The sequence below is a fragment of the Haliaeetus leucocephalus genome, unplaced genomic scaffold, assembly GCF_000737465.1.
Source record: "Haliaeetus leucocephalus isolate CR32 unplaced genomic scaffold, Haliaeetus_leucocephalus-4.0 Scaffold148, whole genome shotgun sequence".
Taxonomy (NCBI): Eukaryota; Metazoa; Chordata; class Aves; order Accipitriformes; family Accipitridae; genus Haliaeetus; species Haliaeetus leucocephalus.
In genome coordinates this window covers 2,332,340-2,359,697 of record NW_010972584.1, presented here as the reverse complement: position 1 = coordinate 2,359,697, position 27,358 = coordinate 2,332,340, and the positions used below count along the sequence as shown (strand labels likewise).

The 27,358-nt window shown below is 41.0% G+C and overlaps 1 protein-coding gene across 1 annotated transcript in view; it reads left to right on the top strand.

The window, feature by feature from the left end:
• Positions 1–2,959: 2,959 nt before the first annotated feature.
• The window catches only part of STAB1 (stabilin 1), an 85,222-nt gene continuing 60,823 nt past the window's right edge, over positions 2,960–27,358 (top strand). Inside the window, exons 1-5 of the mRNA XM_010561638.1 lie at positions 2,960–3,021; positions 18,387–18,522; positions 24,278–24,414; positions 25,908–26,023; positions 27,226–27,311. Of these exons, the coding sequence (XP_010559940.1) occupies positions 18,442–18,522; positions 24,278–24,414; positions 25,908–26,023; positions 27,226–27,311 (420 nt within the window). The 5' untranslated portion in view covers positions 2,960–3,021; positions 18,387–18,441. The remainder of the gene's footprint in view (positions 3,022–18,386; positions 18,523–24,277; positions 24,415–25,907; positions 26,024–27,225; positions 27,312–27,358) is intronic.

The window sequence follows — 27,358 nt, the reverse complement described above, 5'->3', positions numbered from 1 at the left end:
CCTGCTACAGCGATTGGGATCCTGCCAGGCATATTTTGCCTTCAGGATCCTTGATGCAGAACAGGAGAGTACATTAGTATATATCTTGAAGATATGATTACTCCAAGAATGTTCCCCTTTTCTTTCCTTTTGCCACTTTAAAGAAAAAATAACTGGAGTGGAATTATTTTGGGATGGTATCTAGTTAAATCAATAAATAAGTGTCCTGACTCCTTTTGTAATATCAGTGCATGAATACAACACGTGTACATGGCTGTAGGTACTCCAGAAACATGAGCAGATAAACCTAATTTATGAAAAACAGATTTATAGTCTCTCTGGGGAACATAAAATTTAAAAGTACAAATCTTACCTTAAATTCACAGTGTGGCTTTTTGAATGATAAACCATTGTGGTCTGAGTACAAATGTCAATTGAAAAGCTTATTGAGAAAGAGACCTTTTATTCCCTCACCTCACTTCTACATCTTTAAAGTAAGCACAAGTTAAAGTTGTGTTTCTCTTCTTACACCAGGAGAAGCTGATAAAGAAAGGTTACTCTCTTGAGGATTTGCAGTAAGCTCATCAAGCTAGAAGCTGGGAAGATGCCTAGTTGGAACAGCAGCTGTAGTGGGCAAGCTTTGTTTCTGTCTTTGTTGGATATTTGAATCCAACCCTGCAGTAGCATCTGAAGGCTCAATAGAGTAGTTGAGGCTTGGGAGTCACTGCTCATCTATTGATTAAAATTTTGTCTGCAGTATCTATTCTAGAAAGCCTTTCTTGTGCACTAGATATTTTTATTTTTTCTAGTTTTGGTCAGAAAACAAGGAATAATTGGAATAATTAGGCCACAACAGAAAAATAATTTTCTTATGTAAACACAAGAGACTTTTGGTAGACTGCTGCAGTGTTTAGCAGCTTTGAGGTGAACTTATGCTCTTTGACTATAGCATGTTCAAATGCTTCAGATTTTGAAATTGTTTTTCTAGTAGTCTAAAATTGCCTCTAAGATGATGAAACTATCTGAAATATCAAAGTGTGCAAGTGATTTATGAAATACAATTTACATCTTAGGTGGAAAATGAAGAGTTGAGACATCTCATGTGGTCTTCAGTTCTGTTTTACAAGACTCCCAATGTGGAAGTGATGGCTTGTGTGCTTCTCTCAACAAAAGCTATTTACTTTCTGTTGGATGATTCTTTCATTCATGCTGATGAGCACCAGTCAGGTAAGATAGCTATTTTGATCCTTTAATAAGGTTACCAACTTAATCCCTGTCTGTGTGTTTGTCTTTAGTTTAAGTACCAGTTTTTGCTGATACTCTTACTTGGACATCCTAGTTGAAGGAGAGAGTGGCACAGTTTGCTGTATGCAAAGTACTTGCACGAGGATTTTATAGTCAAAAAACAGGGTCTTGAGTCATGGCTGCTTCTCAAAAGAGACCCTTCCATGTGCCATTGTATCCGTGCTTTTCTTGGATGTCATTTCATAGTCCCTAGCATCACCTGGGTAGCTAAAGGCTCTTTCATAACCAAAATGGTAAATGAAGGGTAATGAAACTCATGGTGTGCCTTCAGTTCATGCGAGTGCTGTGTTAATGAATCTACTAATTTAAATCTGTGATGTGATGGCTACTTCAAGAAACACTGCTAAGGAAGAGATTTGGTTGTATTTGCTTGAGAAATTATTAGCTAGTATTCCCACTTTCTTCCTAACTTCTTCCTTCAAGTGTGATATAGATACAAGATTTTAATATTAAAAAAATATGCTTATGGAAAGAAGAATTTTTTTTACTTTTTTATTGTATATCCTTTTTCAACAGATTTTTGGAACAAAGAAAACTCGGATTGTGAAAATAGTTCTTTCCACCTTTCTTGCTGCTTTGTGCTAAAACTTAATGACCTGCAGTCAGTAAATGTTGGCCTGTTTGACCAATACTTCCGAATTACTGGTGAGTACATCTTGTGCTTTAAGTTTTTCCAGTTCTATTTTGTCTGTTTAGTCTTGTCTTAGATGGATTCCTGTCTTTATTAGTGAAAGGGAAGAGTATATTATTTTGTTACTGCTTAAAAAAATCAAGTTAATGTAACATTGGTGCTCTACCAGTAGGCTGATAATACTGTCTTGCAACATCTTGTAATTGAGGTAACTGGGAAGCTTAATATCAATGAATTAATTGGTCCCACAAGTGCTTTTAAAAACTGTCCTGTCTTAAGGACACATTGAAAGGGAACTCTAAAGACTCTCTTGTTGTTATGAGGCGTTGGCTTGCAACAAAGAGTAAAATCAAGGTACTGCTCACATTGCAAAATGCGTAGTTGATGGTTGACTTCTTGGGTAGAAAATGAGGCCTTTATGAAAGGTAATGATGTCAACTTAAAATTTAATGTAAATAACATGGGTAAAGTTTCTGGGCTGGTGCGTTGCCTCAGAGTCGCACTACATGTGAACCATACATTCCTGTATTCTAAAATGTCTTCTAATTGTGTTGAGACCTTGATGCGGGGGGAATCTCTCTTGCAGGAATTATTTAAAGTACCTTACACAAAGAAAGCTGACAGCAGTTTTTTCTGTAAGATAAACTGTAAACATAAGATCATGATAAAGTTGAACCCCTACAGCAATAGTTGAACAGTTAAATCATAAGTGTATGTCATATTTTAAATCAAGAGAAATTATATTCTTTATTTTTTGAGGGATTTGTAAGGATTCTATTATTCTTTTCCAAAAATTTGAAAGCTTTCTGAATTATGATGCATGTTTTCAGGAGAAATAATCCTAGCATGAAATCTTTTTTGGTGATGGTTGCATGCTTGTTGAAGAAATTAGGATAATGCCACATACAGATCTGTGAGTGGTTTATATTCGGTTCTCTCTTCAGGACACTCTGCAGATCATATAGTCACCTGCCTGACAAGAGACAGTTACAACACTCACACCTTCATACAGCAGCTTATGGCAGTTCTGTCATTGCTTGCACGCACACCTTCACCTGAACCAGTAGATAAAGACTTCTACTCTGAATTTGGGAGTAAAAACACAGGTAAGTGGTCTTTTCTGCATGTCATGAGTTATTTAGGCATCGTACTTAAGGCATCATTTAAAGTGTACTGATTAAAAACTCTTGAGGGAAATTTATGCATCAATTATTTCCTATTTGATACTTCAACCAAAATCCCTGACTTCAGTTATCTTGCATGTGTCTTACCTGAACAGAATTGTTAAATATAGTTAGTCTTGCACATGTGAAGTTAGTGGTGGCTTCATGAGTCCAGCAGAAACAGCACTTCCTATACAGTATTTTGGGGAGTGTATTAGTGTAGCTCCCGCTGCAAGTTTCAGCCTAACCTATGAAGTCTTGTAAGCCTTCAAAGAATGGTGAAGGTAACAAAGTGTGAAGGTTATATTTTTCGTCACTTGGTCAAATAAAAGAATCCTGTCATTCTGTGAGAATGTAGTGAAGTGAAAGCTAGACTTTTTTAAGGTGTGTTTGGTTCAATTCCATTATCAGGTGAAACTTTTTTGCTTGGAATTCTGAAAGCCAGTTGAAGGCATGAAATAAAATTGCATTTTTGTGAAGAATGATTGTTATTGCTACTTTTTTAAGGAGCTGTGTAAGCCCAGAAAGTGCAAGGTTTGATGGGATGCCATACCTTTTATTTGACCAATTGGTTTATGTGAAAAAAGCAGGCATGCTTCCTTCAAGCTTTTCTATGTTGTATTTTAGCACTTACAGGGAGTAAGTGACTGCAGTGTCACCTCCTGCCAGAGAGTAGCGTGGAGCAGAGGAATGTGCACATCTAGTAGGGATATAAGAGTCTTTTTCTGTTTTTATTGTATTTCTGCCTTTTCTCTCTGCTCAAAAGAAAAGTGTGTTCAGTGATCTGATAATGCTTTCAGTGAGTTCAGAACTGGGGAGTGGGAAGGAGGCAGGGGAGGTCAGCTGGTAGGGAGGTAGATAGTCTCTGAGAATCCAGCTGTATTTCCTTTAGTTCAGGGTGATGGCAGAAGAAGTTATGTGGTTAGAAACTGCAGAGAAGTATGTTGGTAATGCAAGAGAGACTCCAGTAGAGATCTGCCATCCAAATAAAATTATTCCAATATTGTATATAAGTAAAGCTGTAAGTGAATAAGTACAAAACTTGAATTCTTCTAGCTGCAGCCAACTATGAAAGGTTTTTGCTTATCCTAATGTATTAAGTATTGTATAGTACTGAATAGAAGTGTAATAATATATGTTTCTTGCAGGAAAAATGGAGAATTATGAACTGATTCACTCTAGCAGAGTAAAATTTATTTATCCAAATGAAGAGGAAATTGGCGACCTTGCTTTTCTAGTGGCAGAGAAGATGGATGGTTTGACTAATCTTCAATCCCTCAACATCCTTCTGTATGTGTTGGCGTTTCAAGTAAATCATGTTGAAGGATCTGCCCAAAACACTAGTTCACTTCAACCTAAAACACTTATATTAACCAGCTCTGATTTGTTCCTCTTTGATGAAGATTATATCAGTTACCCACTACCTGAATTTGCTAAGGAACCACCAAAGAGAGATAAGTATCAGCTTGCAGATGGAAGACGAATCCGGGATTTAGATAGAGTACTTATGGGTTATCAGACATATCCGCAGGCCCTTACATTTGTGTTTGATGATGTTCAGGATCAGGATCTGATGCAGAATTTAACACTGGATCACTTTGGAGAAACTGATAGTGCCCCAAAGGGAAATGCTAATCAAGAAGGCATCAGGAGCAGAGAGATCCAGTGGTACATCTTTATTCCAAGCGCAGAAAGCAGGGAGAAGTTAATCTCATTGCTTGCAAGGCAGTGGGAGATCCTGTGTGGTAGGGAACTCCCTTTGGAACTCACTGGGTAGATACTGCACAGCTAAGTGATTTCAGTGTCTATTATAAAGTAAAGCACAGTGTTTAAATAGATAGCGCCTGTCGAGTTATGTTTTTTTTAATAAGGAGCTGACCTGGACTACCTTGCTCCCTAGTGCAGTGAACATTTAATAGTACATAGACATATTCTGAAGTGTTAACTGGGGACTGAACTTCTTGTAAAGTCTATTTTTTATGCAATAGTATATAGTGAAAAAAATCATGAGACATCCTGGGAAACTGTATGGAAAAATTAAGGAGTCAACACTAGATATGCTGTTGTCTAGGGCTGTTAAGGTTTCTGCTATTTTTCTGTATATATCAGTCTTGCTGTTCTATACATTCTAATGTGTAAATAAGGGTAAATGCTTGTGTATGTTCAAGTGCAATGTTCTTTGTACGAGAAGTATTTTGGGTATGCTGCTAATGCTTATTATTTAATGATCTTACAGTTTTACATATGGGTTTTTTGAGGCCAAATGTAATTATTTGCTGCCAATCATGAACTCAGCAGTAAAGTTGGAGCCACAAGCAGGTGACATTTTTGTGTGAAATTATTTTCATAGGCATTCTTTTTCCTTATCCTAGGATAAAGAATTGCCTGTTAAAGATCCACTCAGTATTGTCTTGAAAGTGGAAATACCCAACATGGGTATAGAGCATTTTGTCAGCAAATAATGAATTTGTATCTCTGAACACAAAGTCTTTCTTTTGCCTATCTTGTCAATACAAATAAAGTGTAATTTGACAGTTTTCTTTTAGCCTTGTCTTTATTCAAGTTTATCTTGTGTTTGCAGGATACCATATGGCAGTTTATCACCTATTATGTTGCTAGAGTGTATTGTAGAGTATGAAATGTGCAGCAAGATCAAAGAAGAAAATAGTTTATTCTACTATAGCAAGTGTGTACTGGTCCAGAAATAGAGCTGAGTCATGGAAACTGAGGATCTGCAGCTTCTAACCGCAATTTAAGGAGGATTTATTTCAAGTACTTTTGCTTCTCCATCAGATATTAGGGATTTGCTTTCCAAGTTGTCATCTTTAACTTGAATATTACTGTGCCCAGCAAGTTTTAGCCTCACCTGTGACAGCAAAATCTGTACTTACTATTATGAAGACAAATACTGAGACTCTGAAAAAGACTGTTCTATGTCCACTGGGATTAAGAAGGGAAGAACAGTTTTGATACATATGTGCCAGCTGGTGTTGTTTAAAAATGATGCTCCTTAAAAAACACATAGAAAAATTTAGCTTGGAAGACACCTCTGGAGGACTAACAGTCAAGCTCAAAATGGGGCAAACTTCAGATTGCTCAGGGCCTAGTCCAAACAAGTTTTGAGTTTTCTCCAAGAATGGCAAGTCCACAGTGACACTGAGAATTTGATGGTTCCATGGAGTATTTTTTTCATGCTGATGAGTTTGGCTGTGCTCTTTGGTCTCCAGATGCCAGAAATGTTACAGTCAGTGCAAGGATGACAGACACAGGGAGCCAAGGACAAATTGTATTGCAGGATTCAGTGGAGTTCCCTAAGCAACCAAAGAGGTGAGGAGCATTACTCGAGTGCTTCTCTGTTCATAGTTTAGCAGAGGAAACTAGCCCCTCTCAAGCTTAGACCAAACTGAACAATTGAGGCAGGTACTGTATACTCTTGGGGAAAGCTAAATTTTCCTGTGTTTGGAGATCTTCTGTTCCCTGAAATCTCAAGGATACTTATGTTCATTGAAGCCTAATTGTCATTAGGTAGAAAAAAAAAATTCTAAAATAAAAATTCTAGGGATAATATAATTAAAAGTTTAGGTCTTCATTAGTTCTTTCTGAAGTAACTCTGTTAATAACTTATTTGTAATTCTCGTAGGTAATGCTTCAGAGGAGCCTGTGGCAACTCAAATAGTCTGATCTGCAAGCATTTGAGAACTTGTCAGTTGAACAGATTGTTTACAATATGGTTTAAGTGAATGCAAAGAGAATCTGTAATGAGTCCTTTGGAACTGCCTGGGATTTGAGCCAACACGAATAGGTATCTCTGCACCTCATACTAGGGGTTATACTTGTCAGTGTTTCTGGATGAGTGAAACCTGCTTCCATCTTTGTTGTAAGGCCTGTCCTGGGGGAGGCCTTGTGCTTGAGACAGACCTGAGTTCTGTTTCTAAGCATCTTTTGTAAAGCCTAATTGTTCAAATGTATTTTAATACACTAGTGCATGTCATCATAGAATCATGTATTAGAATAAGCAAGGATAATCCCCTGCTTGTTACATGGTTTGAGCAGTCAAGATCTCTTTTCAGATTTTATTGCAGCAAGAATACAGCTGTGATTAAACTTGAAATTCTTTTAAGTTCACAGCTGTTTAACACATTAAATCTGTCCCTTTGGATCAGATTATTAATCCAGGAAACAGGTACAATTCCCCCTTGATCTTGGTAAACACTGATCACATTTTAAGATGAACAAAATGTTCAATAATTCATTAGGTATGTACTGCAGTATGTCTTGATTCTTCATTAAGTATCTCATCTATGGTGCTATCAGAATTGTTTATTTTCAGGCACTTTTTCAAAAAATAATCTTTTATACTCTGCTAGGTAAAGCATGGGCTATGCAAAGTAAAGTACCTTCCCTGAAACTTTAGCTCTTTTTCATTTTTACCTGGAAAAAAAACCTGCAAACCACAGCCCAACCAAACCCAAAACAAGAAATCCCCTTCCCTCCTGCCACTACGTAGCTTTTTTGCCTGTGTTAAAACCTGCTGGAGTTAGTGCTTTGTGGGTGCAAATTTCTGTTCATTTAATGCAATGTTAAGCTGAAGAATTTTATTCACTGTCATTCCTCAGCACCACCCTGTTGCCTTTATTGTCTAATTCTAATGTAATCTTTTGTTTTGAAATACAGGGTTTTATTTAAATGAGTTTTCCGTAAATGCACAATCCATCATCTAGAATTTTATGAATTGGCTTACAGTTTCGTTTCATAAAGATTTCTCAGAGCTTTCAAGAACTAGTTTCTACAGACGGTTCTGTGAAATGAACTAGTTTTGTAAGCAGTTGTGGTCACATAAGAGTCTTGATTTCTTCCTCTCTTTTTGCAAGAGTGCTGTGAAGCCCTGCGTGCATATTTCTTTCTTTAGTAATCCTTTATACTCAGATCTTTTACAGCTTCCAACCCTTGTTCAACATTAAGACAATATCTGAGTAGCTAAAGTTAGGACCAGATACTTCCCTGAAAAACATTTCCCCACCTGTCTATGCATGTATCTCCTAAACCATCTTAGACTTCCACAGTCTGGCTTTGCAGCTGATGTAGATGTGTGCTACCCTAGGAAGACCCGTGCACTTATTTATGTTCAGTGTCATCTGCTGAGGAGCTGGCCAAAGGTTTTAAAACTTCCCTTGTATTACAATTGAAAAATTGTAAATGAATCTCATTAGGAAGGAAAGTAAACGAGGTGCTGACCTGAGCTAAACTGTGTTTTCTTTGCAAGAAACAACAGCGTGACCTGCATCCTGTCTGTCCTGTGTCCATTCCCATGCTGCTTTTACAGCACACTGTGATCTGCCTGGCTGTAGATGTACTGAACAGTGATGTATTTACATCAGCCCCTTTGACTTGTCTTCCTGTTCTTGTCAGCTTTGATAAGGAGTTTCTTTTTTTAAAAAAAATAAAAAATAATTAAAAAAATCAAAGTAACACAAAATGGTGCTGCTGCTTGCTTGAATGTCTGATCAAAAAGTTTACTTCTGCGGTATTAATCTTCAAACATACCAAATCTTGGGCAGAGAAGCAGCAGCACAAAGAAAAGCATGAAGTTGTGGTTCAGAGCAGGCAGGCTTCAAACTTCTGTCTCCTGATGTCTACCTGATAATGAAGGGTATTTAGTAACTTGGAAAGCTAAAAATTGATGTGGAAAAGGGATATGAAACTCATGAGAAAAAGAAGGTGTTAAAGAAAGGTTGTGGCCAACATTGGAAAAAACCTACCTGAATAGGTACATAAAGAGTAATGGCCATAGCTGGTAAGCTGGGCACTAAGCCCTTGTGCTTCAGGCTTTAAGGTCTCTGAGAGAGGGGGTGAAAAGAACTCCCTAGCATCTCTAAAGTTGTTGAAAATGCTGAGTTAGTGGGATCACAACTGTCATCTCTGCCACGCTGCTCTCAGGCAGGCACTTCAGTGCAATCCTTGGCAAACTGTTTGCTATAGCTTTAGTCAAGCACTTTGCAGGCCCTTTCTATCCCTTATAGGTAACAGTTTGTGAAGGATAAGCAGCACCACCATGGGAAAACACACTGCCTCTTTAGTCATGCTGATGTGAGCAGGTGCTGGGTGAGTTTCAGTAACTCAGCCTGTTCAAACGGTTTTACTGAGAATTCTAATTCATATTGAATACCTATGGGGAATTTAGTGCCTGACTCTCCCAGTATAATCCCAGAGCACTGCTTAATAGGTGGGAAAGTTACAAAAGTAAAACCAAGAGATGGGAATATGTAGCTGGCTTTCACTGCAGAAGCATGTGCAAAGGAACTAGGAGTCAATAGCTATAAATAGGCTAGGACTTAGAGCATTTATGTACTGAAATTTGTACTGCTGCCCTTCGAGGTTTTGAACTAACAGGATGTGAGCAGCTGCGATAATTTCTTCCACAACAACACTGTGCTCAGGCAGCTCTACCTGTCTGCTTGGAAATGGACCACTGCATGTGTGAGAGAGAGAGATAAACAGACTCTTACTTGCTGTGGAACCTGTCTGGGGTTTTTTTTGCTTTTATCAGCAAACTTTAAAATTCCTGTTCCTTCTAACTTGCCAAGAGAAAAACAAAAAACAAAAAGCAGGATTGTGTCCTAGCCTCTGCAACAAGATCCTCAGGGGTATGTTCAGTAAGTATGGTACAGCTGGCCCCTTCCTACACACAAGCGCTTCTGGCTTGGTCTGTTTAATCCTTTGCTAGTACCTCTTCAGACTCACAGCCTTCTTACGCACTTAGAATTCAGAGCAAAGAGACTTTGTGTTGTTTCCCAGCTTTCCCAGGAGAGCAGAATGAGCACCTGTTTCTCTCTGTGGATGTTACCAAACGGTCAGCTCCCATAGAAGCTGTGTGGCAAGGTGGACTGGTTGGTAAATCATTCGTCTTGGCTCTGTAATTTCTGTAAAGATTGCTTAAACAAAAGATTTCAATAGCAGGAAATTGCCCAAGCTAGCCAGGGCTGCACGCGCTTCAGAGAAGTGCTGGTGACCAAGCATTTTAAAATCCAGCGTGTGACACAGGCAGGGAGGTGGGAAGGCTTCGTAGCTATATCCTTTGCCTTTACCCAGGTGACTTTTTTTTTTTTCCTATGGAACAGGTTGAGTAGTTTTCGCCAGCAGTTTCTCTACTCTGAAGGTTAATGTGTTCACAGAAAAAAATGCCAGGTCTTAGAAAAGTTACTGTAGAGGATCCAACCTGTCGTCAATGCATAAAGCAAAAAGAGTGAGGCAAAACTCCTGAGCACTGCTGCTTGCCAACAATCTGCTGATGATTTGGGAGACTTGAGACCACAAGGTGAATTATTAATGTTTTGTAGAAGTTGTCTGCGTCAGGGCCAGAAATTTAAGATGATGCTTCTGAGACCCGTGTCTGTGACTTCAACTGCTAAATGAGCCACCTTCAGCCATGTGGGCAGCAGACACTTGACTGATAAGTCAACCTCCATGCTTTCCAAAACAAATAAAAGCCCATGTGCTAAACCTCACAGATAAACACGCTGGCAGACAGCTGACAACTCCTACTGTATGTTTTAAATTGGATTTGCCTAATCCTGTTTAAGTCAAACGTTGACTAGGATGTGAATGAAACCCCTCTACCCTGCCTGCACAGGGCCATTTGGATACTCTGTCGTCAGATTCTTACAGGTCTTGCCTATAAATTTGCCCTTTGATGAAGGGGGTTTTTTTCCCCAGTTTTCCTGTCTCACATATTCCTTTAATTGCTAGTGTCATAGCGTGTCCTGTGGCTTCATTCCTAATGCACTACTGTAAATTCCTTCTGTAAATTCTGGACAGTTTAGAAGCAATCAGATGTTGAGCTCTGACAGATCTCAGGATCTCGCTTTGTGGGATTTGGGGGGATTGAATTGCTTTGTGCAGACATCTATGTATGTGAGCTGGTCTTGTAGAGAAACAAGTGAAGGAACTGCTTTTTATTTATCAACATATTTTGAAGGGTGTTGGACAAAACAGTGGAATCAAAAAATTGATCCAATGCATTTTTCCTCTAAGGTATAAGCTTTTTATTGATATAATCCTTGAGAAAATCTGTCTATCTGCCTAGGAGGAATCCATTCATCAGAAGAGAACAGGAACAGTGTAAGTGGAGCAGTAATTTGTGTTTATTTCACCCAGTTTTGTTCCCTGTGCTGTTTCCATGCCAGTGTTGCCATCTTTGGTGATACTGCCAACTGGACTGCCACTGCAAGCATGTTGGTATCTTTCCACCGTGTACTAATTATTATTAATGGTTATTGGCCACCCATTGATTCGGAGGCAGTTGGTGCTTCACCTTCTTGCTAATTCCCAGAATCACACAGATCCAAAGGTGATAGGCATTTTGGTGTTCCAGATGCAGCACCAGTGATCCACAAAGTAAGTTTCCGTTCTCTCAGAGCAGTTCATATGCAGTGACTGAAACATGCTGCCTATGTTGCTTGATCAGAAGAGCAGCATCTGATGACAGAGGACCATTTGATTTTTCAGTTTATGTTCTGCTGCTGTACAATGACACTACTTGGTGTTTGCATTTTTAGCCTGTACGTTGCTGGTTTACTGCTTGCCTTTAAATGAGGTACGGTCAGATAAGGAAGCTGGCTGTGAACCTTTTAATGTTGCTGTGAATCTGATTTATTTAATTCAGACAGGAATTTCACGAAGCCTTTCTCTCCCTTCCCTTCGTAGTTTCCTTGTAGTAGGTCGGATACAGTGATGACAAGCAGCAGTGGAAAGCCTTGGAATCACTCTTTGTGGGTCCTTTTCCCCCTGTACCATTTTCAGTGTTGAGCCACTTAGAAAATGGTCTGAAGATTCATTAAAAAATGCCCATGCGTCTTCAAGTGCCTCAGGGTAAGCTATTTTCACCTTAAAAGCTTATCAGCTATCTGTGGATGCCCAGTACTGGTAATTTAATCCCTATATCTTATAGCCAGCTCTTGGAAAACCCATCCACAAGCAGTCAACGTCCTTCTAGGCTGCCTGTTTTAGCTGTGTATGCCTAACAGGTAGGATGGAGCAGAGAAGCAGTCTCGTTCTTCTGTTCACGTGGCCAGTCTAGTACCATGACTTTATGTAAAGAAAGCTTTGTACAGCTTCCGTACTAATGTCCCCCTCCACAAGAACGTCCCTGTGAACACATATTTAGCTAACAGTCGCAAGAGCATTCCAGATGCCTTTAGAAGACCTTGAACAGAATAAACAAGAAGACAAAAAAAGAAAGATACCAATTAGAAGAACACAGGTGCGCATTCCACGATAAAGGGAACTTGGCACAAAGAACCTCAATTCGGCAGTTTATCTGGACCAATTAGACTGAGACAAGTTTCGCCTGTTTTAGTTGGTATAACCAATTATGTCCTGTGTTTATGCGCGTGTACAGAGTTGGTATAACCAGTTATGTCTTATGTTTATGCACGTGTACAGAGTTGATATAACCAATCATATTTGATGCTTGCGCGCGTGCACAGTGACTTTGCAGAATATGTGATTATAAATATGTGTGTGTTTTAGCAATAAAGGTCATCTGCTTTCAACTTTACAGGCATCCGTTTATTTCTACCTCCTGCAAATGGTGACCCCGACGTGATCCTGAGAGCGCAGAAGACGCGGCAGGAGAAGCCCTGGTTGGAGATACTGTTGTCGGCGGGACCGAAGCAGGGAAGCTGAGCCTAGGCTAAGAAGACACCTGAAAGGAAGGTGAGCAACCAGGGGCAGTATGGGGCAGAATATGTCCTCAGAGGAAAGGGCAATAGTCAGACTCCTACTGCATATACTCTCTAAGAGAAGAATTAAATGTAATGAATCCTCCGTGAGAAGGTTATTGAAATGGTGCCGAGTTCAGGGCTATCCTGCTGAAACGGCTACCGCATTTGAGCCTGATATTTGGGCAGAAATTGGAACAAAATTACGGGATGCGATCTCTAAAGGGGATCAACATGCTGAAGAACTGGTTACTACTTGGCGGTTGCTTTTTGACAATATACGATCCTTACGGGCAGAAAGAAAGGTGGCAGCGGAGGCAAATTCAATTTTGAATCCAACAGTATCGGTGTCGGTAAATGGCGATGAGGACAGACACGATACCAATGAGTCATCTTGTTCGCATTGTCCCTCTGACTGTACTTGTCATAAAATGACATTACCGGATGGTTCAGTAAAAGATACACGGGAGCCAAAAAAGGCATCGCCACCTATTCTACCACGAAACCCTGAGAAAGAAATACACCTGATTAAGCCATCTACGGGTTTATATCCACCTTTACCTGACGATGATGATAATTGGTCAGAACCTCCCCGAGACGATATTTCTTTAGAAAAAGAAAAACCGCCACCAAGTTACAATGTAGCTGAAGATTTGGGCTGTGACCGGAGAAGCTACTGGAGAGAAATACATAAGAAAGCAGCAAGCGAGGGAGTGGTCGTTCCTCATGCTTATCCTGTTATAGTGAGGGCAAATAATCCAAATGAATGGAATCCCTTTTCATGGGATTTGATAAAAGAAGTGCACAAGTCAGTCCATAATTATGGGCTGACGGCTCCTTTCACTGAAGCGCTGCTCGACAATATTTTCGGAGCTCAACTTTTGACTCTGTATGATTGCGATCAATTAGCCAGCATGCTATTAAAGCCAACTCAGAAAATGTTGTGGAGAGACAGATGGAGGGGACTGTGTGAAGAAGTTGCTATAAAAAATTTGGATAGACCCGATGATGACCCCATGAAGGCAATAGGGATGGATCACCTTATTGGGACTGGCAAATTTACTGATCCAAGATTACAGGCAAGGTTTCCTGTAGAGGCCTTGAGAACTGCTTCAGTAATGGCATTTAAAGCAATGATGACTCTGCCAGAAGAGGGTAGAAATGTTATGTCGTTCACGCAAATTAAGCAGGGTCCCCAGGAATCGTACACGTCCTTCATTGACAGACTAAGAGATGCAGTAACTAAACAAGTATCGAGTGTGGAGGCTCAGAATGCCTTGGCGCTAAAATTAGCAGTAGAGAACACAAATGCTGACTGTAAAAAGCTTTTGATGGCGTTACCCAGAGATGCCAGCCTTGTTGATATGGTTGAGGCATGTAACAAGGTTGGAACTACGTCATTCCAAATGACTGCATTAGCAGAAGCGTTTGTGGTTGCACTTAGAGGGGATAAAAAAAGTTACAATTGTGGAAAGCCTGGTCATTTAAAAGCACAATGTCGGGCTAAAGGGAAACCGAGACAAAATCATTCGCAGTATTGACAACAAACTGTAACACCAGTTCGGGTTTGTGCAAGATGCCAGAAGGGTGGCCATACAGCTCATGTTTGCCGTTCTAAATATCGTAAGAATAGCTCTCCACTACCACCTATGGTGAGAAACGGCCAGCAGAGCGTGCCGGTGAACCACGCGATGACACAACAACTTGTGGGAACAAATTCACCTGGAGCCGTAAATCCACGAGTTTTGCATTCTTTATAATTGTGGCAAATGGATGTAACACACGTACCTAAGTTTGGTAAATTGAAATATGTCCATGTGTCTGTGGATTGTTTTTCTGCAGCTGTATGGGCAACAGCACAGACAGGAGAAACAAGTCGACACATCCAGCAACACCTGCGTTTGGCTTTTGCAGCACACAGCATTCCACTTCAGATAAAAACTGACAATGGGCCGTGCTACATCGCACAGGCAACTCAAAAGTTTTTAGTCAATGGGGTATTGTACATACCACGGGTATACCACATTCCCCTACAGGCCAGGCAATTGTAGAACGCATGAATCAGACTTTGAAACGCCAACTGCAAAAACAAAAAGTGGGAGAGCAGATGGCTACTCCTCACGAATGATTGAACGAAGTTGTATATGTGTTGAATTACTTGAGATTGACAGATGGCGAAAGTGTACCACCAATTGTAAAACATGTGCAAGGCATGGTAGGAGATTAGTTTGACATTAATAGCAATGTTCAAGTTAGGGTTAAAAATGTTGAGAAAAATGTATGGGAAGGACCATTTCAATTAATAACCTGGGGACGAGGTTACGCTTGTGTTGTTACAGATCACGGAACAAGATGGGTACCAGCAAAGTGGGTAAAACCCTGGACAGTTGTTACATCCTTGGAAAAACGCTGAACCGAAAAGGACTCCTTCTCACTGCATTCGGCCTGTTACGGGTGACACACATAAGTGAAGAATGGATGATCCAACAACCAAAACAGAATGTATGGGTAACTTTGGCAAACATAACGCATCAAGAAGCTATATGTCTTTCTGTCGCTACCCCTGAAAACCCTTTTTCTACCTGTTTGGTGGGGTTACCTCTAGACACCTGGCCAGATCCAATGCCTGAATTTTCCCTTTGTAATAACCCACAGTCCTGTGTCGATAATTGGGACGGTGTGTATGCACACCGGCCTCAAGTGATGCAAGAACCTCAAGAGTTAGAGTTGTTAGGATCAGTCATCGTGAATGCCTGTGTGATGTTTAATTATAACACCACTTGAAAGGGTCAGAATGTAAATGCTATTTTGCCTGTATATAGAAATGCTACAGCTTGGTGTAACTATATCTATTCCAGAATATCACGCTCTTTTTTCTATTCCAACTGCTTTACCTGCAGGGATGTTTTTAATTTGTGGGGATAGAGCGTGGGAGGGAATTCCAGTGAAACTTAACGGGAGGCCATGTAGCCCTGGACGACTTATGTTACTAACACCCGACATCAATATGATTCAGAGTAAAAGGCTCACGATAACTGACACAGGGTTAAGTGGATGGCTAGCAAGTTTGGGAATTACGGGATGGTTGAAAGATTTGCTTATGCATGGCTTAGTTATTTTAATTGTAATATTAGCAGTTGTAATGATTGTACCATGTATCATAAAAATAGTTGAACGTATGATTGCAAAAGCATTTCATGTAACTTGGCTTGCACAAAAAACAAAAAGGGGGAATTGTGGGAGATTTCATGGAAAATGGGGGACATTTCTTTGAGCCTGATTATTTAGAGTTAGCATAAGTAGGCCGCAGTTAGCATGAGTGGGCCGGAGTACGTGACAGCTGCAGTATGAATGGACTTTGAACCACCAGAAAAACAACGGACATAAGGAACTTGGACAGTGGAGCAATTAATAAACAAGATAACACAACTGCAGAGGCAAGAAGGAGCTGCAAGAGCTTTAACGCAATTAAGAAAGCTGTCATTTCGGCTTAGAGCATTTACCTGCAGGATGGGGACTTAGGAGTTGGTTTGTATCTTTGTTAAAAATCGGGGTTTCTTTTATTCTTATGTATTTTATTAGGTATAATGTTGCTTTTACTGTGTTTAATTAATTGTGTTCATAGATCTTTGCAAAGGGCAATACAGCAGGTGTTAATTGACGAAAAACAAAAAAAGGGGGAATTGTGGACACATATTTAGCTAACGGTCGCAAGAGCATTCCAGACGCCTTTAGAAGACCTTGAACAGAATAAACAAGAAGACAAAAAAAGAAAGATGCCAATTAGAAGAACACGGGTGCGCATTCCACGATAAAGGGAACTTGGCACAAAGAACCTCAATTCGGCAGTTTATCTGGACCAATTAGACTGAGACAAGTTTCGCATGTTTTAGTTGGTATAACCAGTTACGTCCTGTGTACAGAGTGCACATGTACAGAGTTGGTATAACCAATTATGTCTTATGTTTATGCACGTGTACAGAGTTGATATAACCAATCATATTTGATGCTTGCGCGCGTGCACAGTGACTTTGCAGAATATGTGATTATAAATATGTGTGTGTTTTAGCAATAAAGGTCATCTGCTTTCAACTTTACAGGCATCCGTTTATTTCTACCTCCTGCACGTCTCCACTGTCCATTTGTGATTTTACCATCCCACCAGAACTGGTCTGAGCTATCTTTCTTTTGCCTCATTTCACAGATCTGCAGGTTATCAAATGGTTTCCAGAGCTGTGTGAACCCTCTGACCCTGACGGAGTGGCTGTCTGTTGGGCAGCGATGGTCCCAGGGCTGCAGTTGTCCTGTAACAGAACAAGTGGGCTGAGCCGTCAGATTGAACTGTGGGCTGGTACTTCTCACATGGGTTGCAGTGGATGGTTGTGTGACTTATCTGCTTCCTGTTAGTGCATGATATATAATAGTGCTGGCTGTTCATCATGCTGGCTATCTCTGTAGGATGGAGGAAGAGGTAAAGCACAATTAACGGCACTAGTAAGTACAGCAGTTCTTATATACTTTATATGTTAGCATGTGTATCTTTGCGTGTATGCAGGGGGCAAAAAAATACTAATGCTCTCAATTATTTATGTAAACACAACAATAGCTTCCTATCCTGGCTTCATTTAGGCACCTTTACGTACTATTAATGGCTCAAAAATTAAAAGATCCCTCATTGCTCAGTAGGATTTGTTACTAACAGAAGCAGTCCTTGGACTGTTCAGTACAGTGGGTTCTCTTGGCAGCACAGGGAGACAAAGTCCATGTAAAATCTGTTGATAATCAATTCTTGGTTGTTTGTAATGTTCAAAAGGAGAAAATAAATTGTAGACCATACCTCAGGCTAGCATGTTTTTTTTTTTAATCCCATGTTGGGACTTTCTTATTCTCAGTGCTATGGAAGTGCTCCTTGGATTCATCAAGCTGTCAGCAGAGTGTTTGGAAAATGATGTATTTTGCCATTGCTGCCATAGCACCTGCAAAATGTGATGCTTTTCTTGCTGAGAAACTCAAATATTTAAAATAATTATCAAAGCCTACCCAGAGTGCTTGATTGATTGATAGGATGTGCTTACATTATTGCTCTGAAACACAGCATGTCACTTGCGTTGTTTTGTTCATGCATACTTTGGGATAGGCAATGGTCTAGTCTACCTTCTGTTTGAGGTGTTGTGGACATATTAACATCAGTGGTAAAAGGAAGTTAACTTACCCTTCATGAATTCATGGTATTTAAATTTGCCCATTGGATTTGCCTTCAGTTAAGTATACAGTTAATCTCTTTTCATTCCAATTAGTTGAAAACTAAGGATTTCCTTCCTTCTGTTTTGAACTGATATGTAAGAGGAAATCCGTAGATGTTCCTGTTTTGAGTAAACCTTTTACTAAGGAGTTCTGCTTGTGCATTTAAAAAAGGAATAGAAAGAAAGAAAAAGGTGGTACTGATTCAGATGTAACACTAGAAGCAGCAGATCCACTTCTGACGGTTTTGCAGCCAAAAAGCACAGTGCAAAAATGCTCTGTCCCTGTTTACTTTTAACCTCTGGTTTGTCTTGGATCTGATTCTTAGTAGGCGGTCTTATCTTACAGAAATTGCAGCCTCTATCGCCACCCCTTTTGTGGAAAGGGTCCTGCCTGTAAAAGCATGAAAATGCATCCTCCTGGGTTGCTGTTTTTCTTCTTAGCAGCATGCTTCACTCCTACAGCTGACTGCCAGAGTCAGAAGGTAAGTCTGTGAGTCTTTGTTTAAATGTTCATTGAACAGTTCTTCATATTTGGATAGTTGTGTGTTATGAAATAGTCCTCCCCAAAACTGCTTTTTTATTTACATTTAGTTAGCTGCAGAATAACATCCATAATTAAACTTTAGGACTGTAAGGTATCTTCTCTGCTTATGTACGGGTATGTGTGTCATCTAAACTGAGGAACTAAAAATAGAGTTGAAGGGAGCTGCTTGAGTTTTAGATCAGATTAAATTTGTATTTATGTTCTGCACTCAATGCAAAAGTAACAATATGAAAGGAATATACTCAGCATCTTTGTCTTCCGCTATTTTCAATACGTGTGATGGGAGCTTAGCATCTGGCAGGACAGGTCCATAAGTTTCCTAGGAGAGTTTTATAAAAAAAATAATAATTAAAAATCTCTTCAAATTGTTGCTTTGCAACAGGGTAGATACTTTTGTTTCAAGTACATTTCCCAGCAGCTCCCCAATGAGGAGTGTGGAATAATTTCCGGTTTGTTTTGATTTTGTTGATTTTCTGTTGATTCCTTTATCTCCATTCTTGTGTTTAGCAGCAGCATCTAGAAGAATGTATGATGCCTTTGTAGATCTATTCTCTAGGCTCCATGGTGAGGCATCCCATTTTCTGCAGGCTAGAATTCACACTAATTCGTACTATATTGTCTTCTGCCATCGCCCTTCTTGTGTCCTGCTGTTGGAGGAATGAACTGGCCTATGAAGTCAGAAGTTGTGTGGGGCGTTTGGAAATCTTATTCCCTGGGGATCGGAGCTATAGAAGGGTTGTCTTGTCTTGAATGACAAAGAGGGGCCTTGTGGGGAGTGGACAGACCTGTGCTAAGGAAGGTGCGTGTGAGTCTGAAAGACTTAATTTAGAAAAAGCCAGAGCACTGAAAAGATGCTTCAGTGTCAGAACTTGGAGTGGAAGCTCTTGTATAGACCCTTTCATAAAAGGGCTATAAATGACTAATAAGCATACAAGTAAGGTAAGAACCTCATGAACCTTTAGGCTTGTATGATCACTAAGGTGACTTGAGCACAAACATGAAGAAGTGTCTCTGCTGGTGTTTTTTTGTTTGTCTGGAGGCATGGGTTCCGGGCAGATGGGTTCCAGTATAGTAGTGTGTTCAGAGGCATGGGCTCACATCTTCAGCTGGTGTAAGTGGAAATTTAAGTCTCTTCACCTTGAGACACTGTGTTGATTTCTATAATCACTGAGGTGTCTGGCTTGGTGTGAAACAATTAAAATATCAGGTAATGAGCACTCACTCACAGAGAAGTGAAATCTTTTGAATCACCTTGGAGCAGTTTATTTAATCCAGGAAAAATAACTCCCTTTTAGAGTTTTTTCTCCAAAAGGTTCCCTCTTTGGAGAAAGAGAAGAAACATTTGGAAGGTTATAATGGGAGGTAAGGAAAAACAAGGGTCTGATGAAGTCTTCTCTGATAGTTTAGGATGGCCACTGGATCCGACTGCAGTAGAAGTGCTGTGATTCCACAAGAGGCCTCAGTTGGCTTGCAGGGGCCATCAAGAGACAAGAGAGATTTTGTGCCAGCTGTTTTTCAGTGATGTTGCCCTAGGGCTCTGATTTGATGGCTCAAATATGACAGCATATCTGTTAGCCTGATTTGGGTTTTGTATACCTCTTGGTATGGGCTGGGGTAGATGCAGCAGATGTGAGAACCATGAAAGTTTTTCTGCTGGGCGGAGGCCAGTCCCAGGCTGTGCTAGGGGTGGAATGGAGGCAGGTGGGAAATGAGGGGAGTGCTCTCTGCATCCCTGTGCCTCCAGTGCTCTCTCTGCAGCTGAGATTGGTGGGGAACACCCAGGGCAATAGTAGATCTTGTCTTATGTGATCTCTGAGCTTGATTGTTCACCCTCGTGCTGAAAAGTGTCTTCCTTGGACAAAGGCAAAGGGTTTGTGTGTCCAGGAGCCACTGGTCTGTTCAGCTAAAGTGTTATTGAGAAGTTCTTGGGGAGGTGCATCACTATAATGACTCAAGCATGTGTCTACAGTTCTGTTTTGTAAAGGGCAAATGCACTGGAAACTTGGTGATTCATTAGATAATGGCTGTTTCCAGAACTGGCTCCCAGGATTGTTGGAGCCGAACACTGACGTCCAAATGTGTTTTTCTTTCTTCCTTGAGATTTTGCCATGCAGAAGGATTTGTGTTACGGTTTGGAAGGAAAACATAAAGGGCGAAATGAGGGGAATTAAAATAGCCCTTAAAAAACCCTTCCCAGCTTATTCTTTTGAGATGGAATAAGAGAAACATGAGCACTTGAGAAGTAAGGGACATCTGTGTCAGAGTGAGAGAAGGGAAGGAAACACTGCAGCATCCAGAAGCTCAGATATATCTCAGCTTAGCACAGAGGGCAGTGGCTGCTCATGCACATGCATGTGTTTGAGCACAGGGAGGGAGCACAGTCCAGCCCCGGCAAGATAGAGCTCAGTGTGGACAGAGGCACCCTGGCTCGTAACTTCTTTCAACTACAGCTAGAAGTCTTCTCCTTTAAAAGCCTCCTTTAAGTTTGGAGCTGTTTGAGAGCACCAGTCTTCCTTTTCTGTTGGTTTGTACCCAAAGTGTGATACAGTCCAGGCTCACGACATCACCTGATCGGAACGGTGACTCTTTTCATCCCTTTTCGCTGGCATAGCCACCATGCACCTCACTGACTCTCAGCCCACCAGGCAGCATTGCTGCATCACAGGGACAGATATTCCCTCTTGCTGCTTCCTCTCCAGTGTCTTCAAACGTAGAAACAGCGGTCACAGATGAGCCCAAGGGAGCACTGCATCATTGTTTTCCATGAGGCTGTGCCCCAGGAGCCACCTCTGACTCAAACTCCTGTCTTTCATCCTCTCCAAAATCTAAGTATCCAAACTGTTGCATTTATGTCCCTTGATTCCCTCTTCTGCTTTCCTAAGAAGCAAAACACTCCAGAAAATGACTGCTTCATCAGTTCTGTCACTCAAATAAGAAGGGAAATTTTTTTTTTTATTATTTTCCACACAGCTGTTTTCTTCCTCTTTCCTCCTGCCTGTTGCTGCTGACACAAGCGTATTTCCTTGTAAAAAGCGGAAGATCTTACTGGAAAGCTGCCTAAAGTTCATGAAGTGTCCCAGGAAGGAAGGGTAGGGGGAATTCTACAATAAATGTCTTGTCTTAGAGTCCTGCAAGTAATTAAAGATGCCAACAGGGAGGAGTAACAGCCCTTCTCCTCTCCCAGTGTCCCTCTCCATTTAGAAATGGAGCCACATTGGTGAAGGAAGGAGAAGGAAAATGGAACAATGTGTGAATAATGGTGTCTTCCTCCACCACCATGACAGAGAACACATTTAATGGCTCAGCTGTGTCTGACAGCTAACTCCTGATGTCTGGAAGTAAAGATGAAATAGAAGATTGGAGAGTTTTAATTTAGTGGTTTGTGCTCTATTGTTTGTGTGGTCTTTTTCATACAGATGGGGTGCCTCAGACACCTGATAAAGGTTTGTGGGGTAATTCTGACAACATTAACATCATAACTCATGGGAAGATGTCCACCTCTGTGTTTCTTCCTTGGCCATCTTCCCATTCCTCTTTCTGAAGCATTGTCTCAGGGAAGGTTAAAGCTGGGATTTGATGAGACTAGAAAGGCAGGAGATGTACCATTCTGTCAGAACCGTGTGCCTGGCTTCAACTGGCTCCTTTCAAAAGCCCAGCTTTAACCTGGAGTCCTAATTTGTACTTGAATCAGTTGGTTGGATGGACTTCTTCCCTACCCCATCAATGGCACTGCTGATCTTTTGAGACAGAGTACTCTGGAGGTAGCACCTCGTTTATTCATCCATATTGACTGTCTTTCTGTTTTGAAAAAGGGGAAATCTCCTCCGGCTGCACTGTGTGCCAATGGGGTGGAAACATAAGGAACAGCAAAGCTGGTCTCTGTCCTGCTGGATAAAATCAGTAAAGCTGGTGCTCACAGGACACGGATAGGTGGATTTGGTGGGTCTCGGATTGGTTTTGAGCTGTTGATAATGCAAAGGAGTCCTTGACATAACAGGTTCCTTTGGTGGGGATTCTGCCACCAAAGGAAGTGGAGGCTACTGTATGGTAAAGAAAGCCCTAGCTGCACAACTAGAAATTAATATCCATGTGAAGGGCAACAACAGACACAGAAATCACTTTCTTCATTGGGCAGCAGTTTTGCATGTGTGGCTGCAGAAAATGGATCCATGAAGGTGAGAGAAAGCTCAACAACTCCAGGCAGGGGGAACGTGGGTGTGAGTCAGGAAACCATTCCAGGGCGATGTCCCTGTGGACCTGGGACTTGAGGGTTATCTCTCAGGAGGTTTTCCTGACAGGGTCTGCTGGCTACCATCTGGGAGGGCCTTCCTGAACTGTTGATAACTGGTGGGAAGCCATGGGTTTCCTCCCTTGCCTTGAGGCAAATGTATGCATTTGGGCTTCAGTTCAGAGGAAGCAAAGCTGAGATTGCTGATGGGAATCCAAAACAAGGAGTTCTGGGCACTGGAGAGCTGCTACATTAACAGCATTGTTCAGGATTGGCTTAAAAAATCCCAGATCAAGGCCTCCTCCCAAAATTTGATCTAATGTTTTTATTTTTAGAAAATACAGTGCCTGTAGAGGCACAGTAGAGGTGAGCTGTGTGTTTTTTCCCCAGCCAGTGACCTTCTGGGGCAAACAGAGCTCATGCCTCCCAGCTTTTCTCTGCCATCGTCAGTGACAAACATTGTCTTTTTTTTAAAATGAGCAATGAGGCTTCTGTGCAGTTGCTTGACTCCAGGAGTTTAGAAATTCAAGGAAACACTTTTGGGGTAAAATCATGAGCTTTAATGACAAGTTGGCATATGATGATGATTATTCACTCTGAGACTGTACTGTTTTCATCTGCTCTGGCTGTGTTTCATTTGGAGAAGCAGGATTGCTGGGTACAGGGGTACAGAAAAGCCATGTGAGGAAACCTGAACCCCTGCAGTTATTCTGGTTGGGTGGAAGGACTCGTGCTGAATTTATCACCAGCCATGTGAATTATCCAAGTCTCCTACCTGATCTTCTTGCCAATGTTTATGAAGTCTTCTCACCTAGGGTCAAAGCGTCAAGGGCCATCCAGGTGATCAGATTGGTGCAGAGCACCTTTCCTTTTAATCCACCCACCTGCACCTTCTTGAAGACAATTGCCATGAGAAATATTTGTGTGAGCAGCTCCTGGGGTCTGGGAAATAGACTGAGCTAATGCATTCGGTTCTTTGGACCTGTAGAACAGCAATGAAACCACTAGTGAAATGGATCACATCAATGGCATGGAAGAGAAATGCTGTGTTGCATTTTAATTCAGTGTCTTCTGGCAAAGAAGCATTAATTTAGGGCTTGTTCTCACATACCACTACCACATGTTTATAAAAGATCAGCTTAATCATAACTGTGCACTGTTCATTTATTTTAGAAATGGTTAGAATTTTTGCTGTGAGGTGTAGGGGAAAGATAAGATAGCTGTGATGTGCCCTATTGCCTTCTAGCTGAGATCCAAGCGGAGTAGCATGCAGCAGCACGACATGATAGTTTAGCCCATATGAGTGTGTGGTGGACCTCCCAGCAGCTGCACTGGTGACTGCCCTTCCCAGTGGTATCTAAAGAATGGTGCAATGTTGATAAAGATATTTAAGGTTGGCAAGATGAGTGGCTAGGGTAACAATTTAATTTTGGGCTTATTTCCATTCTGTTTTTTCTTTTTTAAGTTAAAATCCATGCGATGCAATATCAAGACGATGTTTACCATGAATACAGCATGTACTGCTTGTGCCGCAGCACCTAAAATGGTGTGTCCAAAAGGCTGGTTAAAGACCACCCAAGGATTAGGAGTGAAGAACTGCAGGTAAGGCCTATTTCTTAACCATGTTAAGGTGTTGGTGCAGCTCTGCTATGCAAGGAGTAGTGCGTATGCTTTCAGGAGAACACATATGTTTTTTGAGCTCTAAAGCTCCAAGGAATTTTGGGTTTAGATGTATAAAAATGGATTTATGGCCCCTATTGTTGTTGCTTTTGTCTCCTTGCAAATCCCATGGACTTTTTGCTGGGCATAAGGTTGTATATCCACAGAACAAATTACATGCTAATTACCTCTAACTTGCCCTAAACAACCTGAGTTTGCTAATCCTGATACAGCAACTTAACACAGGTCTGTCTAGCATAGAAACCTAATCCAGACTCAGAATTCCATAGTGGATTATTAGGAAAATAATATAATGATAGTTCCCCTTGTATATCCTCCCAGCTTCCAGCAATAATCCTCTGAACTTTTTACCTTCCTAGTTCGCTTTATGACAATTGCTTGTTCATGTGTTCCTTGTTCTTATTCTGTTGAGCTTGGCTCTAATAGGAAAAGAGTGAAGGAAAACTGAATTTACCAGGAAGTTTTTAAAAAATGAAACACTATAGATCATTGTTTGTGTATCTATTCAGTAGTGAATGTTAACTGTTAAAATATAGCTCCATTGTCTACTGTTTTCTGTGATTCACTATTCTGTCGAAATACTTTAAAAATAGCTGTAGCAGTTTTGCAGTTTATAGCAGTTTTTGCACAGACATGCATAGGACTCAGATTGAAGCCAAAGCAGCAGTGCTATTGAGACAATTTCCAAGTTCCTTTTGGGAAGGATGTTGTGCCAAAAATAAAATGAAGCGTAAGAATAATGTGAGTGTATGCAGCTTTTCTGAGTGTTATCTGCTCTCATCATGGTTGTTGGACAGACCCAGGTATAGTTCTGTACTGCATACGTGCGGAACAAGAGACACTGCCACCAAGGGCTTACCCTGTATGTAGAGGTGATGGATGAACAGTTGAAAAGAAGATGCTTCTCTTGGGGTTTTAAGGGGTTTGTCCAAGATTGGATGGAGAACCTGTGAGTAACACAGCTATTAAATCCAAATTTCCAGCATCCCAATCTGGAATCTTTAGTGCAAGACAGAAAGGGACAAGTCCTGCAAGGAGATTTTGTTCTTTCAAGGTCATTTTAGGTGTGAAGTCAAATGTTGAGTCACCCTGGAGATCCTAACTTAGTTTCTGTGCTTTCTAACCTTCCAGCATCCAAGGTTTCTGTCCTGATGCCCTCAGGCTGCCCAAGGTCCTGTCTCATGTCCAGTCCCTGGCAGATTTCTTGTAACCGATCTTTGAGGCTCAAATCAATGGGCATCCTTAGAGAAGACATAACTCAAGTGCAAACTCTTGTGTGCATGTATGGCAGAGGGAATGAGTGCCCTTCTTCCATTCAGAGTTCAGTGCACTGCAATGTGATTGCTTAGAAACCCTCTAACAGGCGTTTGGTATGTTTGTGTTGCAATCATGAATTTTGGATTGTTCTTTTTAAGATACACTGTCAAGTTAGGAGAAAATACACTTTCCCAGCCAGGATGCCATCACATATGTAAGAAGGAAATTGAAGAGAAAAAGTGCTGTCCAGGATTCTGGGGTACGGAGTGCTATGGTAAGTTTTTCATCTTTTTACGACGCTCTCTAGCTGTTGAGTAAGTCAAACCAGTTTTAAAAGGAAGCATTAAATCTGCATTGAGGTGATTAATTTTCATTATTCCTCAAATACTCACAAGATCTCTGTTATCTCTGGGAGGTTCAGAATATAATGGGGAAGGAATCTCTTTGCTTCAAATGAGCTGAATCCTCTTACATTTAACACATAACATAACCTCCTTTGGTGGAACTTCCTTTTGTCTCTTCTTTAAAAATAAGCTTTTGGAAAGGGATGTTTTTGTTCCTCTTTAAAAAAGTTTCCAAAGGAAGAGGAAGATATTTCTTTCTGACGTCCCTCTAGTCTGCAGTGTGTGTGCCACGTGTGCTTCTGTATAGTCTGGAATTAGGCAGCCGTTCAGCCACAGAAAATACTTAGCAATTCCAACCCAAGGTGAAAGTAACCATCCCAAAGCTCCTACTCAGTTTTAGCCAAGTAATGAGAATTTGTTTTGTCTTGTCTCAGAAATCCAAAAGCAAGACCTACCAAGCTAAACACTTCTCATATGATTGATTGCTGAAATATGGAAGGACACTTTCCAGTCCTGCAGAAAATGGGAGATTGTTTGAGTGCTTGAGCCTGTTCTCACACAAAGTGGTTTGAATAAGCAACTGGCTTCGTCTGAGGAATCACATGCCTAAAATTATCAGAAATAGTCCCCAGAATTTGGAAGTACCCCACTCCAAAGAGGCGTGGACCATGTTTTTCTGAGCACACTTCCAAGCTCTTCATGAAGTCAGGGAGAGCTGAAAATGCTCAGCATCTTTGCAAAGCAGGCTCCTGTCTGTCCTGAGTTGCAGAACTGCCCTCAGGTGTTTGATACCACCTCTTGCTGATGCTAGCAGCAGTGGCTCAATCTTAAAACATGTTTCAGTGCCTTTGCTGAAATTTAGTGAGTTATGGGCCATTGGGACTTTTCCTTAGGCTTTCAATAAAAGGCTTTTCTTAGCTAGCAGCCAAATTGCTCCTTGGTGCCACTCCTGGCCATATTCACCAGCTCTGGGCCAGTGTTAGGTGTATTGGATAAGCAGGCAGGGACTTTGCTCGGGAAGAGGCTGTTGCTTTTGCACAACTGGAATGCCTGGGGGAAAAGGAGATGGAAAGGGGGATACAGTGCTGGTTGTTCAATCTAATCTTGTCTGGCCTGTCTCTTTGCCTGCTAGAGTGTCCGGGTGGCTTTCAAAATCCCTGCAATGGCCATGGGTCATGCTTGGATGGTATGCAGCAAAACGGGACCTGCATCTGCAAGGTCAGTGCATGATTTATTCTGAGGGTGATGTGCTTTTGTCAGAGGGA